At 39.5% G+C, this 13375-nt stretch overlaps 1 protein-coding gene across 2 annotated transcripts in view; it reads left to right on the forward strand.

Moving 5' to 3' along the window:
- CASP8AP2 (caspase 8 associated protein 2) overlaps positions 1 to 10556 on the forward strand; it is a 19497-nt gene extending 8941 nt beyond the window's left edge. For both annotated transcript variants that reach the window (XM_031057594.1, XM_031057596.1), the window contains 4 exons: positions 1 to 1489; positions 2293 to 5224; positions 6784 to 6883; positions 8133 to 10556. The exon at positions 1 to 1489 ends at the window's left edge or, in 1 of these variants, runs on beyond it. In XM_031057594.1, coding sequence (XP_030913454.1) covers positions 1 to 1489; positions 2293 to 5224; positions 6784 to 6883; positions 8133 to 8189 — 4578 coding nt within the window. In that variant the 3' untranslated portion in view covers positions 8190 to 10556. The remainder of the gene's footprint in view (positions 1490 to 2292; positions 5225 to 6783; positions 6884 to 8132) is intronic.
- Positions 10557 to 13375: the final 2819 nt, after the last annotated feature.

A 13375-nucleotide genomic window follows, 5' to 3' on the forward strand; every position in this document is an offset into this window, starting at 1 on the left:
AGAGAGGATCAGGATGAAAATAGACATTTTAGAAATGAAAAAAAAGTTGCAAAAGAATTTTCTCACCAATCTGTAAAAGACTCCAAGAAAGGTACCCATGGTACAAAAAGTGAGAGAAACAAATCCTCTAAGCTGGAAGAAACATCCAGAGTAGCAGGCACCTTAAAAGATGATAAGGTACCCAAAACTAAAGGTAATCACACTGGGCAAAAAAGCAAAGACTTAAAACTTAGTTTTATGGAAAAGCTAAATTTAACTCTTTCTCCTAATAAGAAGCAATGTCTCTCTGCAATGGATGGACTTAAAACACCTTCCCGAAAGGCCACTGATGAGGGAGGTACAGGGCTCACACTGCAAGCAGAGCTCTTAGATTCTGCCCACCCTGTAGACTGTGGTTCCACAGAGCACAGTCATTCAGCACTACAAGTTCTGGAGACTGCAGCTCAGAGCAGCATGGAACCAGCACTGCCTGTTTCTGCCAGTTCTGGAAATGGAGCCTTGAAAGCAGCAGCAGATCCAGCACAGGTTGAAGCATTTCCTGCAGTCACAGCTGATGAACCAAGCTCAGAAACCTTACCAGAAGAAGAAGGGGGTCAGGTACAGCCCCAAGCCTTGCCAGAAGCAGCAAAGGTGCTGATTCCTGATGAGATGGAGTCTGAAACGCCTTCAGAAGCAGCAGAGGCTTGTGATCCAGCTGAATTGGAAGCCTCAGTAAAAACAGCAGCAATGACAGGTCTGAACCACCCTGAATGTTTGCCCCTGGAGGTGACAGGGAGTGTGGCAGAGTGTGAAGAGTTGCCTGTGACAGAGGGTGAGATGCAGGATGATTATGTACCAGCAGCAGAAGTGGCAGGACCTGAACCTGCAAGTGCAAGTATGGGAGACCTTCTAGAGTCAGCAGCACAGAAGAAAGAGGAAGATAAAATATGGCTGGCTGCCGACACAGAAAGCTCTGCAGATCAAAGTGGCTCTCAAAATGTTGTCTTAGATGACTCAGAAGCCAGAAGTTCTGGTGACCTGGAGTCCTCTGATGTTGCAGATGATAGCAGTGAAACAAAACCAGACTCCTTAATGGAAGTAGTGAGGGATGATGATCACCTGGCTGCAGAAAATGTTGACTATCCCATTGAGGAAAAGAGTATCTGTGAAGTTAACACGAGTACATCTCATTCACTGGACAGAACTAGGATAAGTGATAAGGATGAACCACTAGTTGATCAGAATACTTGTGATCTGGGGCCAGAGCTAGCTGATAACAGTACTGCAACAGCATCTTCTCTCAGTGGTGAGATGTGCCCTGTAACTAAAGAGAGAGTATTAACTAACCCAGTTTCTGTTGATGATGACAGCTCAATACTGAGCATTGATCTCAATCACTTGAGGTATATTCCAAAGGCAATCAGCCCACTGAACAGTCCAATACGTCCCTTGGCTAGAGCACTGAAGATGGAAAGTCCCTGCAAAGGCCTTGTGAAGACTTACAACAAAGGTATTTGTATGTGTATATTCTAATTTTTCTACGTGAAACTTGAAAGATCCTCTTATGGAAAGCAGAAATTACTTCGACCTGCTTTCTGAAAAATACAAATTGTGTTTTCTTAAGCTGTGTATGTCCTAGTGGTCCTTTTTTGTTAGTGGTGGCAGCATTTAATGTTGGAGGCAATATTCTAGCCATTTAAATATTAGTGCTCTAAAATTGGAGTTGGTTGCTATTGACAGAAGACTGCTTGAAATAAGAGTTTTGTATTAACTTACTAAAAAAATACGTATGCATTTCTTAATTGTGGCTAGTTTTACATAGATCTCTTTAGGTTTCATTATTGGGTTATTTATTCTCAATTTGTTTTAGTTTTGAAATTGTTAAAAGAAAAGCCAACTATTGTATGTAAATATTAGTTCATAATGATGTGAGAGTTATAATTTAGCTTGTACAGTAATCAGAAAACTTGTTAAAGTAAATGGAAAAAAATTTGGAACTGATGAAAACTGCTATATTTTTGTCTTTCCAATTGATGTATTTGTGAGATAGTTCACATGTGTTTGGTGAAATGTTGAGGCCCCTTAAAGCTCAAAATTTGCTCAAAATAAAGTTTCATTTGCCCTTTAAAGCTCAAAGAAATATATTAAACTGCCAGCTGCTGAAGCAAACCACCCAAATTTGTTATAGCTCAGGCTTCATGCATTCAAACAGTTCTGAACAATCAGTCTACAAAAGAGAATCTTGTTTTTCTGAAAATATCAGTTTAAAATTGCATTCTTTGTGGTGGTTAGCAAACTGTTTTCTTTTTATAGATTTAATGCCTGAAAGTACTGTTGTCATCTGTCCCTCAAAGAACTTGTCAAAGGAAGTAAACAAAGAAAATCAAAAGCCAGTGAGCATGTCTGATGAACACTTAGAGATGGAGTCTCGGCTGAGTATCTCTTCAGATGAAATAGAAGAAGGTGAAATCATAAGTAGTGATGAAGATAAAGAAAGATCTAAACCAGAGAGAGGCTCTGAAAATGCAAAAAAGTCAAGACCAAAAGCTTCTTCTGTGACACGAAATTTGACCAGCAGCCCACAGAATCAAAATAGCAAAACTGTGCACTGCAATGAAGATAATGGAAAATTTGTTTCTGTGCAAGTAAGCACACAGAAGAACAGAGAGAGGCATAAAAATCAGACCTTCAGATCTTCAAAGAATATGAAGAAAAACAAAACTGTGAGCATTGCTTGTCTTGAAAAAATAGTTCATGTTATTGTTGAACCTTCAAATATACAAGAAATCATGCAGATGCTCAGAGCTATACGAAAACAGATGAGGAAAAGTTATATGAAGTTCAAAGTACACTTCCCAGTTCAGCATTTTCACAGAATTATAGAATCTGGGATCATAAATTTTACAGCATTAATAAGATACTTGAACTTTTCCAAGATGTGTGCATTAGGTGATACGTTAAAATTGAATATCTGTGATATCATAGAGTCAAAACTTAAACAAGTTAAAAAGAATGCAATAGTGGACCGTCTTTTTGACCAGCAAGTATCAGATATGAAAAAACAGTTGTGGAAATTTGTAGATGAACAGCTTGATTACTTATTTGAAAAGATAAGGAGAATTATAATAAAGCTATGTGATGTGGAAAATGAGAGCGAGGAAGGGAAGTGTGAAAGAGCCAGAAAGCAAAACCACAAAATCAGTCATAAAAATGATGTGGAGAGATCTAGAAAAAAGTCCCCGAAAGAAGGTTCTCAAAAGCCTGAAGAATATATTTCAAAACAATCTGTGGATTATGAACAATCTAACTGTCACCATGAGAAAAATAAGCCAGGTGCACCAAAAACTGCCCTTACAAAATGTCTTAATTCCATTGATAACACAAGAAATTCCCAAACAAAAGTTCACCTCTCTAAAGAGAATAATTTACAGAACACTCTTACTCCACTGAAGGGTGTTAAATATGAGAAGGAAGGTCTCCAGCTGTCCAGAGATACTAATAAGTCTGATCTTAGTTATGAGCTTCTCACAGAACAACAAGCATCCAGTCTTACATTTAATCTAGTAAGTGATGCTCAAATGGGTGAAATTTTCAAAAGCTTATTACAAGGTTCTGATCTCTTGGAAAAAAATGGTGGCAATATAAACAGAAATGACTGTGAATTCAGGACTCCAGAAAAACAGTTTTTAGACAGTCATAAATACAGGGATAATGCTGCTGAACTGGAGCAAGACATCACAGCAAAGGAGGCATGCATGGATTGTAAACTGGATGAGGATATTAGTTGGACTATTGTTTCACCTGTAAGAGCTCCCTCATTGGCATCTAGGTCTCAGATGCCTGTTGATCCAGATGTGCTGGATGAGAGCTGTATGTTTGAGGTTTCCACAAACTCAGCTTCGTGCAAAGAAGATGAATGCAATTTGCAGAAGAATAAATCGTGTATTTCTTCTATCCTCCTTGAAGATTTGGCTGTTTCCTTAACCATTCCATCGCCTTTGAAATCAGATGCTCACCTCAGCTTCCTAAAACCTGAGAATAATTCTAGCTCAGCTCCAGAGGGTGTTGTTAGTGCACATTACAGTGAAGATGCACTTCTTGGAGAGGAGGATGCCACTGAGCAAGACATTCATTTGGCTTTAGAGTCTGATAACTCTAGCAGTAAATCAAGTTGTTCCTCATCATGGACGAGTCGGCCTGTTGCTCCCAGTTTCCAGTGTCGCCCCAGCCTCCCGATGCAAGCAGTGATCATGGAGAAATCCAATGATCATTTTATTGTGAAGATCCGGCGGGCAGTGCCATCTGCCTCACCAGCCTCTGAACAGATGGCTCCAGTGAAGGAGGCACAGGCATCCTCAGCCAAGACTGGAAAAGGGGAAATGAGAACTGGGGGAAAAGAAAAGGACAGCCAGAGTGCCACCATGAAAGAAACTGTCAAACCAGATGTGGTTAAGATGGATCACTTGCCTCATGTCAGCACTGACCAAGAACAGAATCCGACGTTAGCTCAGCCTCTGAAGGAGTCACACAGTAATATTGGAAAGGAAGAAACTACTGACTTGCTTGCAACCTGTAGAAAATCTTCAGACAAAGAGAGCCATGACACTGAAAGCCCAGATAAAGGCTCTGAGCAATCTGAGGCACAGAAATTGCAAGTAGCTGAAAACATAAATGAAATGCATGTTAGATCTCAAGATTCTTTTCCTGCTGGATGCAGTAAGAAGTCATGCATAACAGATGGTATTGTTGGTGGAACTTCTTGTCATACAGTGGAATGCAGAGCAGATAACGGGACTCGGGAAACTTCAACAGGAAACTCAGAAGTCAGTGATAAAAGGGAAGAACTGGAAGAGTGCTTTGATGCATCTGCAGACCTAACAGAAGAGCTTTCTAATGAGACTGTAGCAGGTGAATGTGATCTTGAAACAAAACCCAATTCAAAGACTAGTGGAGAGTGTCAGATAAGTATAGAAGATAAACCTAATAAGAAGAGGAAAAAAGAGACTGTCAAAGAGAATTCCAATTCAAAAAGGCAACGAAAAGGAACTGAATCAGCAGGTGAGGGGAGTGATGAAGGTAATGTCAGGATTGAAGATAAAAATTCATCACCCAAGCAATGTTCCAGTAAGAAGAATGACCAGCAGAATAAAGACTCTTCTCCCTTGGCTTCATCTCCATCATCACCTAGCCTCTATGCCAAAAACATCATTAAAAAGAAGGGAGAAGTAGTAGTTTCCTGGACAAGGTAATTTCTGATTTGATCAGAAATTGATTACTTTAGGGTTTTTTAAAACTATGTGAAACACTGAAAAGTGGGAAGAAAAGGTTATTTAGCTAATGACCAAAGTTATTTGGTAGCTCTACACCCTTCTCTAAAAAGGGGAAAGGGAGCCTCCTTTTATCAGTTCAGGATTGCTGTAGGAGATTGATGTCCATCTCTTATCCACATCTCCCAAAGCAGGAGTCCTTTTGGTTTTTGTTTTAAAAGCTTATGTGCTGAGGTAACAAGACCTACTGTAATCCACTCTATGTTCTTATTATTTCCCCTGCCGGCTTTACTTTTTCTGTCCAATAATTCCAGCCAGGCTTGGTAGGGGATAAAGTTCCTTGATGTTCCTACAAGGCATTGGTGACTGATGAGGAACAGCTAGAGATTTCCCCCTCTGAGGGAAGGCATGAGAGCAAGCAGTTTTCTGGTTTTGGACCTGAGCTGCTCAGTCTGTGGAAATGTAGCAGTCAACCATTCAACTCAATATATTCTGATTTGCAGGATGTGGGTGACAAATGAGAGGGTTGTCTGTGTCAATAATACATGCAAAATTATTGTGGTGTATTCTTGTTTTTAAGAAACTGTAGTTGGCAGGTTTTGCTGTTCTTGCTATAACTTGACACAATGAAACAGTTTATAAAGGGGCTTCTAGAATTTTCAGGACAGACTTTTCTAACTATAGTTCAGATGTAGTAAGTTTCTAGGTAACATTTTAAAAGAAAACCAGTTCCTTCACAGAAAAAAGACAGCAAAAGCTAATGTGATTTTTTTAATTTGCAAATCAAATCAAGGTAGAAAGAGACTTACAGTTTTCTGTATGAATATGACTAGATTTTCAGTTTTGCAGTTTTTGTTTATCTTTTAAAAGACATTCATTTAAATAACTAGTCATTACATTTTTCTTTGAAATTGAAGAAAATAAATATAATTTGTTGAAGTATGATAGGTTTCAACCAAATAAAATTGCTGTCTATATGCACTTTGCCAAATTCATTGATGAGACAAACAGGAAATTGATGACACACTTCAGAATAGACTCCTGGTTTTTTATTCTCATGTGAGCAGTAGATGTGCTCTGAGTATGTTTGTTACACTAGAGACATAGTTTGAGACTAGAGACATAGACTTAGAGAAGTCAAACATCAGTGGGCCTTAGGTGAAAGCTTCTGTTCAGCCATGCAAACTGAGGCTGGAATGCTGACCTGTGTTGAGACTGAATTTCTTTCAATTCAAGTTTAAATATCTGGTTTAGAAGCTTAAAACTCTTTGGCTTTGGTTTGGGGCTAGCTCTATTCTAACAATCCTGTCCTCCCTAGTAGGAGAATGTAATCTCCTCTACCACTTGTTCTTACTGGCTCTGTTAGTCTGTGCTTGTAGAAGAAAGCATCCTCCACAAATTTGTTGCTGCTGTTTGAACTCATGTTCCGTAGTTTGGAAATATTCCGAATTTTATATATGCCTGTATGTATTATTTTGTTTGTGTATGTGTACACAACTATATGTATTAATGTTTTAAAAATGCATTTTTGCTGTAGAAATGATGACCGAGAAATTTTACTGGAATGTCAGAGAAAAGGACCATCAAGCAAAACCTTTCTTTCCTTGGCCACTAGGCTGAACAAAAGCCCAAATCAGGTAGGTGATGATCATTCTGGTATACAGTACCAGCAGTATTCCTACATTTACGATTACAGTTTAACAAAAATCTTTGGAGATCTGCTGCAAATCTGTAGTTTTCTTTTCCTTATGTCTTTTCTGGGAGATTCCTGACAAAAAGAATCTTAGATTCTGCCAGTTGTTACTTCTTAAAAATACACATAGGGGTATTATGGGGATTCCTAAGTACCTGTTTGGTTGGTACATTGGAACTGCTCCATTCATAATCCAGGTACAACAGGATTGTTCTGTTGTTGGGTCCTCACTTAGATAAAGAAAGGCAATTTTGAGAGGCCTGAAGCCTTTGGACACCTTTAATAAATTAGAAAAAAAAGATTCAATTTAGAGCTGAGAAAAAGTATGATTGTGCAGAAAGGACATTTTTAATGAAGGCTTTTCTCTTTTTCCTTTCACCTTTTGATGTAAAACTTTCAAAGGATGCAGATACCAAATTAATGTAGAATGTTCCCAGAAGTTTGCATCTAACTTTATACTCGAGTTGAATTGCTCTCTTAATATGCATCCTGCAAATCTAGAAAGGGAGAAACACATTTGACTCCATTAGGAAATCCTGCATGATTGGGATTTGGCTTTTAGGATATTGTATTGTATAGTTGGAGAGTTTTTGTGGGGTTTAGAAGCTGTTGGGGTGGCTGGTTAGATAAAATAATGCTACCTGTGCACTTATGCCTCTCTTCCCAGTTAGTTTGGTGGATCATCAATATGCTATAGCAATATGTATACAGCAATAAAAACTAGTAGCTTAGAGCTGAATGAGATTACTACTTCAGCTGTAGCTGTGTTCAGCAAAAAGGCCTTTTACTCTGTTCTACAGACCAGTTACGTAAAACACCTGTCAGGCAGATTATTCCACGATGAGCAAAAAATACCTGAAGCAACAATTATACAAGAGGATAGGAAACAGCCAATAAATGGTGCTTTTTTTGGAGCACAAAATAAGCTTTTGTCTTTACATTTGCATCTTACAGTTATGTGTGGCAAATTCAAGGCTAATTGGCTTTGAAGCCTTCATTTTTCCTGCCTTTTCAAATGTGAAAGGTATAGAAGACTTCCTAGATCCAGTTAATTTGTTAATGGTGCTCCTAAAATTTCTTCAAAGTAAATAGTGGTGGTCTTAAAAAAAACTTGATGTCAGATCAATCTGTCTTGGTAGACATGGAAGTTGGGGGCCTTAATGATATGTCTTTCTTTTTTTGTCCTCTCTTAGGTTTCAGAAAGATTCAAGCAGTTAATGAAGCTGTTCAAGAAATCCAAGTGCAAGTAGACTCAAACCAAGTTTCTTCATGGTTACGGGGCTCAGGTGTTACCTGCAGGGATGGACTGGAGCCACTGCATTCATATGGTGGGATTGTGGGGAGGTATCTGAGTCAGAATACTGTTTGGTAAATCCAGTGCACTGTTAGTATTTACTTGTCTGAGTTTCCTCTGAACTCCTTTAACAGAGTAACACAGAGGGAACTTCACAAGCAAGTGGCTAGGAAAGAAAGGGCTTTGACACTGCACATGGGGCAGTATCATTTCAAGGGGGTTATCTCCTATTAGTTAAAGGTGTTCTGTGGGTGGAGACAGGGGCAAGAGTGGGAGTGATGGCTCTTGCTGCACTTGTTGGAAGTTCTGCGTGTGCTGATGTTGAACTGTGATATTAAAAAGTAGGAGTGCTTTGGAATCCAGTTGATAGATAATCCTGGAAAATGACAGGTAGGTCATCTTGGTGACTGTGGAACATACTTTAAGAAGTGAGGTCTTTTTCTTTTAAAATAAGGCAGGGCGATGATAGCAATGATTCCAAAAGTTGCTTATCCAGTAATTGAATTCTGTTGCTCAGGAAGAGGTGGATCTTGCAGCTTGTTCTTAACAACCATTTGTGACAATTGTTTACTTACTAGAGATGTAAATCTAACAGAGTCTGTTTTCAGAGCAGTCAGTGTGCAGGGGGCATAAATGTTACTTTACATGAATGCTCCTCCACAAAGGCCATTATGTTTTTCTGTTCCAAACTACATCTGGAAAAGGTACTTTGTTTAGGTCTTCAACATAATAAACGTTCTGTTTTGTTAAAAAAAAATTAAATATTGAGGAGTGATTTTCTTTTAAAAATTATTTATTTTCTTTCAAAAATTCAGAAACAGACCTTTACAGTTTCATAAAATGTGACTTCATAGTTAATAACCAGAAGCACAACTTTTCCATAAAAACAGGCAGTTTTCAAAAGCTTGTCAACTTGGCATGTTTTGACAGCAATTGCATCTATCTTTACACATTGTTTAGTGCATTAGAAATTCATTATGTTCTGTTTACAAAAAATCTGTTATAACTGTTTCCAGTTTTACTAGAACATACCTAAAGAGTGTGTGTGTGTATATATATATTTACACACACATCTCATACACACTGCTGTTTATCCCAAATTTCTAAAAAAGTTTTGTTTTTTCTTCTCTCTGAGAAACATTCCTGGGAGTTGCAGGGGTTTTGTTTAATTAATTCATTAATTTTTGAGGTTTTATTTTCTACAGAGGACTGGAATTGCTGTAGTTGGAATTGCTCTTTATTCAGTTAGAGCATCTGCTGAGTACAGTTTGACTTCATTTAATAGCCCTCACCTAAGTGCATTGCCTTTCAACTTGGATTGAATTGGCTCTTTTTCAGAGTCCAGTAACCATTTCTTCAATGTCAGCATGTTTTTTGTTCCCTCTCCAGCTAATGGGACAGACTTCTCTTTCTAATAAACCATCAGATAATTTGTCAGTGATGTTGTCACTGACCCCTTTGGAGTATGGTACATGTGACCTATGGAATGGATTGTCCTGCTGCCAAACAGTGCATTGTCCTTGTTTTAGGCAGTGCTCTGGAAACTGTTACAAGGAACAACTTGAGTGGGTGATGATGTCAGTTCTGGCAGTCTTCCATCTTTTGTGCTTGTTTCTGAACATTGCTTTCAATGATCAAATCTCACCTTCCGTGCTTTGCTGTCAGTCAGTGCCTGGTAATTTCAGTGGGGGATCAGTGCACCAGCCCCATGCTTGTTCTTAACAAATGTTTGTGACAATTGTTAATTTGTTGGAGATTTAAATCTAACTGAAACTGTTTTCAGAATAGTTAGTTTGCAGAGAACTGTTCATGTGTGTGGAAAAATCAGACTGTCCTAAGAGTGTTCTTTTAACCATATCCTTATAGATCAACATGTGCACAGTACTGAAGGCACTGAGGGAAGTCACTTCTCTCCACTTAAGTGCTTCCTCTCTGCATCAAAAAAGGCAGGCAGTATTTTATTACAAAGTTGTTTATTCCTTATGTGTGTTTACTTACTTTCATATCTGTATAGGTGATGGGGGCAGAGTTTGACGGTTTTGAATCTGACTTGGATTCCTTTTTTGTAAAGTGTGAAACTTGGTTAATGTTTTCTCTATTGTATCTATGTGTACAGGTTCCTATGTGGTCATGTAAAATGTCTGATGTTTGTATATATATAAATATATGTATAAAAATAGAAAGAGCTTTGTTTTAGCCAAAGATGATTTTTTTAAGTATATAAAACTACAGGTTTATTTTGTATAAACTGAATAGTTTGCTTACTGTAAGAGCAATACAAAAAATAAAACTAAAACTTACACACATGTTCTTGTTGAACAAAGGTTGGCTTGGAGTGGTTTTGTAACATTGTAATTTATTTCTCCAACAAGAATTTTGATACATATATGCCAAATGTACTGTATGTAATTCTGCAGTCTACTTTGTGAAACCTCAGGTAAATCAAAATATTTTCTAGAACTGTTGGTTAATGGCTTGACAGCTACACATGCTGTGAAGCAGCATTAAAATTTACTTCTCTTAGTTTGTATAAGTGAGTAGCTATGTTGATGTTCTGGCCAATAAACATGGAAGTTGTCAGCTGCTGCTCTACTCTAATTACTGCTCTGAATACATACTGCTTATTTCTTAGTGAATGTGACTGAAATTGGAGAATTTCACAAACCACATAAAACCCCTAAGACACTTATGAAACAGGACCTACAACTTCAGTCATTTTTCTGGAAACCTGGGGTTATTGTTTAGTGGAATATTACAAAGGAGAAAGACCATTTCGTGTCCCAAGACCTTTCACTGGAAGAGTGTAGCTGGTGGCCCTTCAAGAGTCTTACTCCAACTTGCTACTGAAGGATAGGTCTACTTCTATCCAACACACATACTTTTACAGGATTCTGTTTAATGGATGTTCAAAAATTTTCCAGAGTTTAAGGGAGTGGAGATGTGCATGACAGTGAAATAATTGGGCATTGAATTTTGAGGGATTCTCTCTAAGGCAAGTCTATTGGCAGCTAAAGATGTACATACAACAATTGTCTTACCTCAGGACACTTTTCTTAGATGTCAATCCAGCAACACATAGCTATCCCCATTAAGGCTTTCCTCTCTTATTCACTCTAAAACCAGATGCAGAATAATCTTTAGCCAATTGTCTTCATGAAGGGAAGCAGCAGTAATAAAGCATGCTGAGGAGCAGTCTTAAGGATTTCTTAGAAGAATCTATGAAATCAGTTGAGGCATTTCAGGAGCAGAATTGGCTTTGCTAGGAATGATGGATAGAGTTTCAGGGGTGGCTGTTTGGTTCCTGTGAAAGGTACTTTGCTCCAGAAGGAGCAAGTTAGTACCAGTAGTAACAGTAATGTTTGTCTAGTAAAATGCAAAAAAGTTCAGGTGAAGTGACTTTTTTAATAAGCCAAGGTATTTCTAGACAGTGAGAGTACATTGTACCCAGTAAGTGGTTTAGGCTAAAGCTAAAATTCTGTAGTCTCATCTCTGCATTTTGTTATGCCCATACCTGAATTGCTTTGGCTGCAGCCTGTTGTCCAGTTCGCTGTTCACACCAATTTGTGATGGGTTTGGTGAGACAGCAGAAAGCATGTGCACTTTGAAGTGGTTTTGACCCTGTACTGTTAGCTTTGTTGTGATGTCAGAATTGTGAAGTATTAATATAAGGAAATGCTGCTGTCTGTGTTATAACAAGATTACTATTAGTTACCACATACATCTTTTTCTGTTTTTCAAATGTGTGAGTCCCTGACAAGAATGTCAAAACCTGCAATGCTATAAAAAGTGTATTTGGATCTAATACTAGAAGAACTTACTTTGTGCTAGCTGGGAGTTCTAATTTAGAATCAAAAAATATTGTGAGTTGGAAGAAACCTACAAGGATCCAGCTCCTGGCCCTGCACAGAACAGCCCCAAGAATGCCACCATCTGCCTGAGTGTTGTCCAAATGCTTCTTGAACTCTGTCAGGCTTGGTGGCTGTGACCACTTCTCTGGGGAGGCTGTTCCAGTGCTCAGCCACTTTCTGAACAAAGAACCTTTTTCTAATATCCAAATCTAAACTTTCCCTGACACAACTTCAGGCCATTTCCTTGCATCCTATCACTGGCCACCACAGCGAAGAGATCAGCATCTGCCCCTCCTCTTCCCCTCACAATGTTGTAGTTTGCAGTGGGGTCTCATCCAGGCTGAACAGACCAAGTGACCTCAGCCAGCTTCCCCTCAAGGCCCTTCACCATCATTGTTGCCCTCCTTTGGATGCTCTCTCCTATAGCTGAATGTCATTCTCACACTGTGGCACCCAAACTGCCCCCAGCACTTGAGGTGAGGCTGCCCCAGTGCAGAGCAGAGAGGGACAATCCCCTCCCTTGGCCAGCTGTGGCTGATGCACCCCAGGTCAGGGTTGGCGCTCTTGGCTGCCAGGGCACTGCTGGCTCATGTTCAACTTGCCATGGACTGGGACCCTTTCTGTGGCTCTATTTCCAGCTTCTCATGCCCCAGTCTGCACCTACATCCAGGGTCACCCCATCCCAGGTGCAGAGTCCTGCTGTCACACACAAGGCAGAGTAAATGCCCCATACTGGATTTGGATACTGGGATTTACTGAATAACCACCAGGACCAGACCTTTCACCCTCCTTGGCTGTGATCTGTTCCTGCCCCAGCACTGTTCCCTGGGTCTCTGCTTCCCAGCAGGGAGGTCACTCCTGCTCCAGGAAGGTCAGGCATGAAGATGTGCTGGTTCCCACTGTGCTGCTTTCCACAGTTGCTTGTTTCAGTCACCACTGGCCAAGGTCCCATCTCTGATCTGCAGGATATATTCCCTCCCACCAATCCACACACAGCCTGCTGCCAATTCACACTGTGAATCAAGCTGCTTCTGTCTGTGGCAGCGCTTAGAGCAAGGGAATGTCCTGAGGCACCACAGATTCTTGCTTCTCTCCAAATGCAAACACCACCATCCCTGTGCCCTCACCCTGCTTCCCTTTCATGCACAATGAATTATATGGACCATTAACAAGCTTGTGTGAGCAGTCCTTTAACAACCTTAATTATTCTGCTGCTACAGCAGAAATGCAAAAAATTGTCCCTGAACAGCCCACTGTCACCCGTCCTGTCCCCTGAGAAAAGCAAAACCTTAAA

Source organism: Geospiza fortis, unplaced genomic scaffold, assembly GCF_000277835.1.
Source record: "Geospiza fortis unplaced genomic scaffold, GeoFor_1.0 scaffold264, whole genome shotgun sequence".
In the NCBI taxonomy this organism is placed as follows: domain Eukaryota; kingdom Metazoa; phylum Chordata; class Aves; order Passeriformes; family Thraupidae; genus Geospiza; species Geospiza fortis.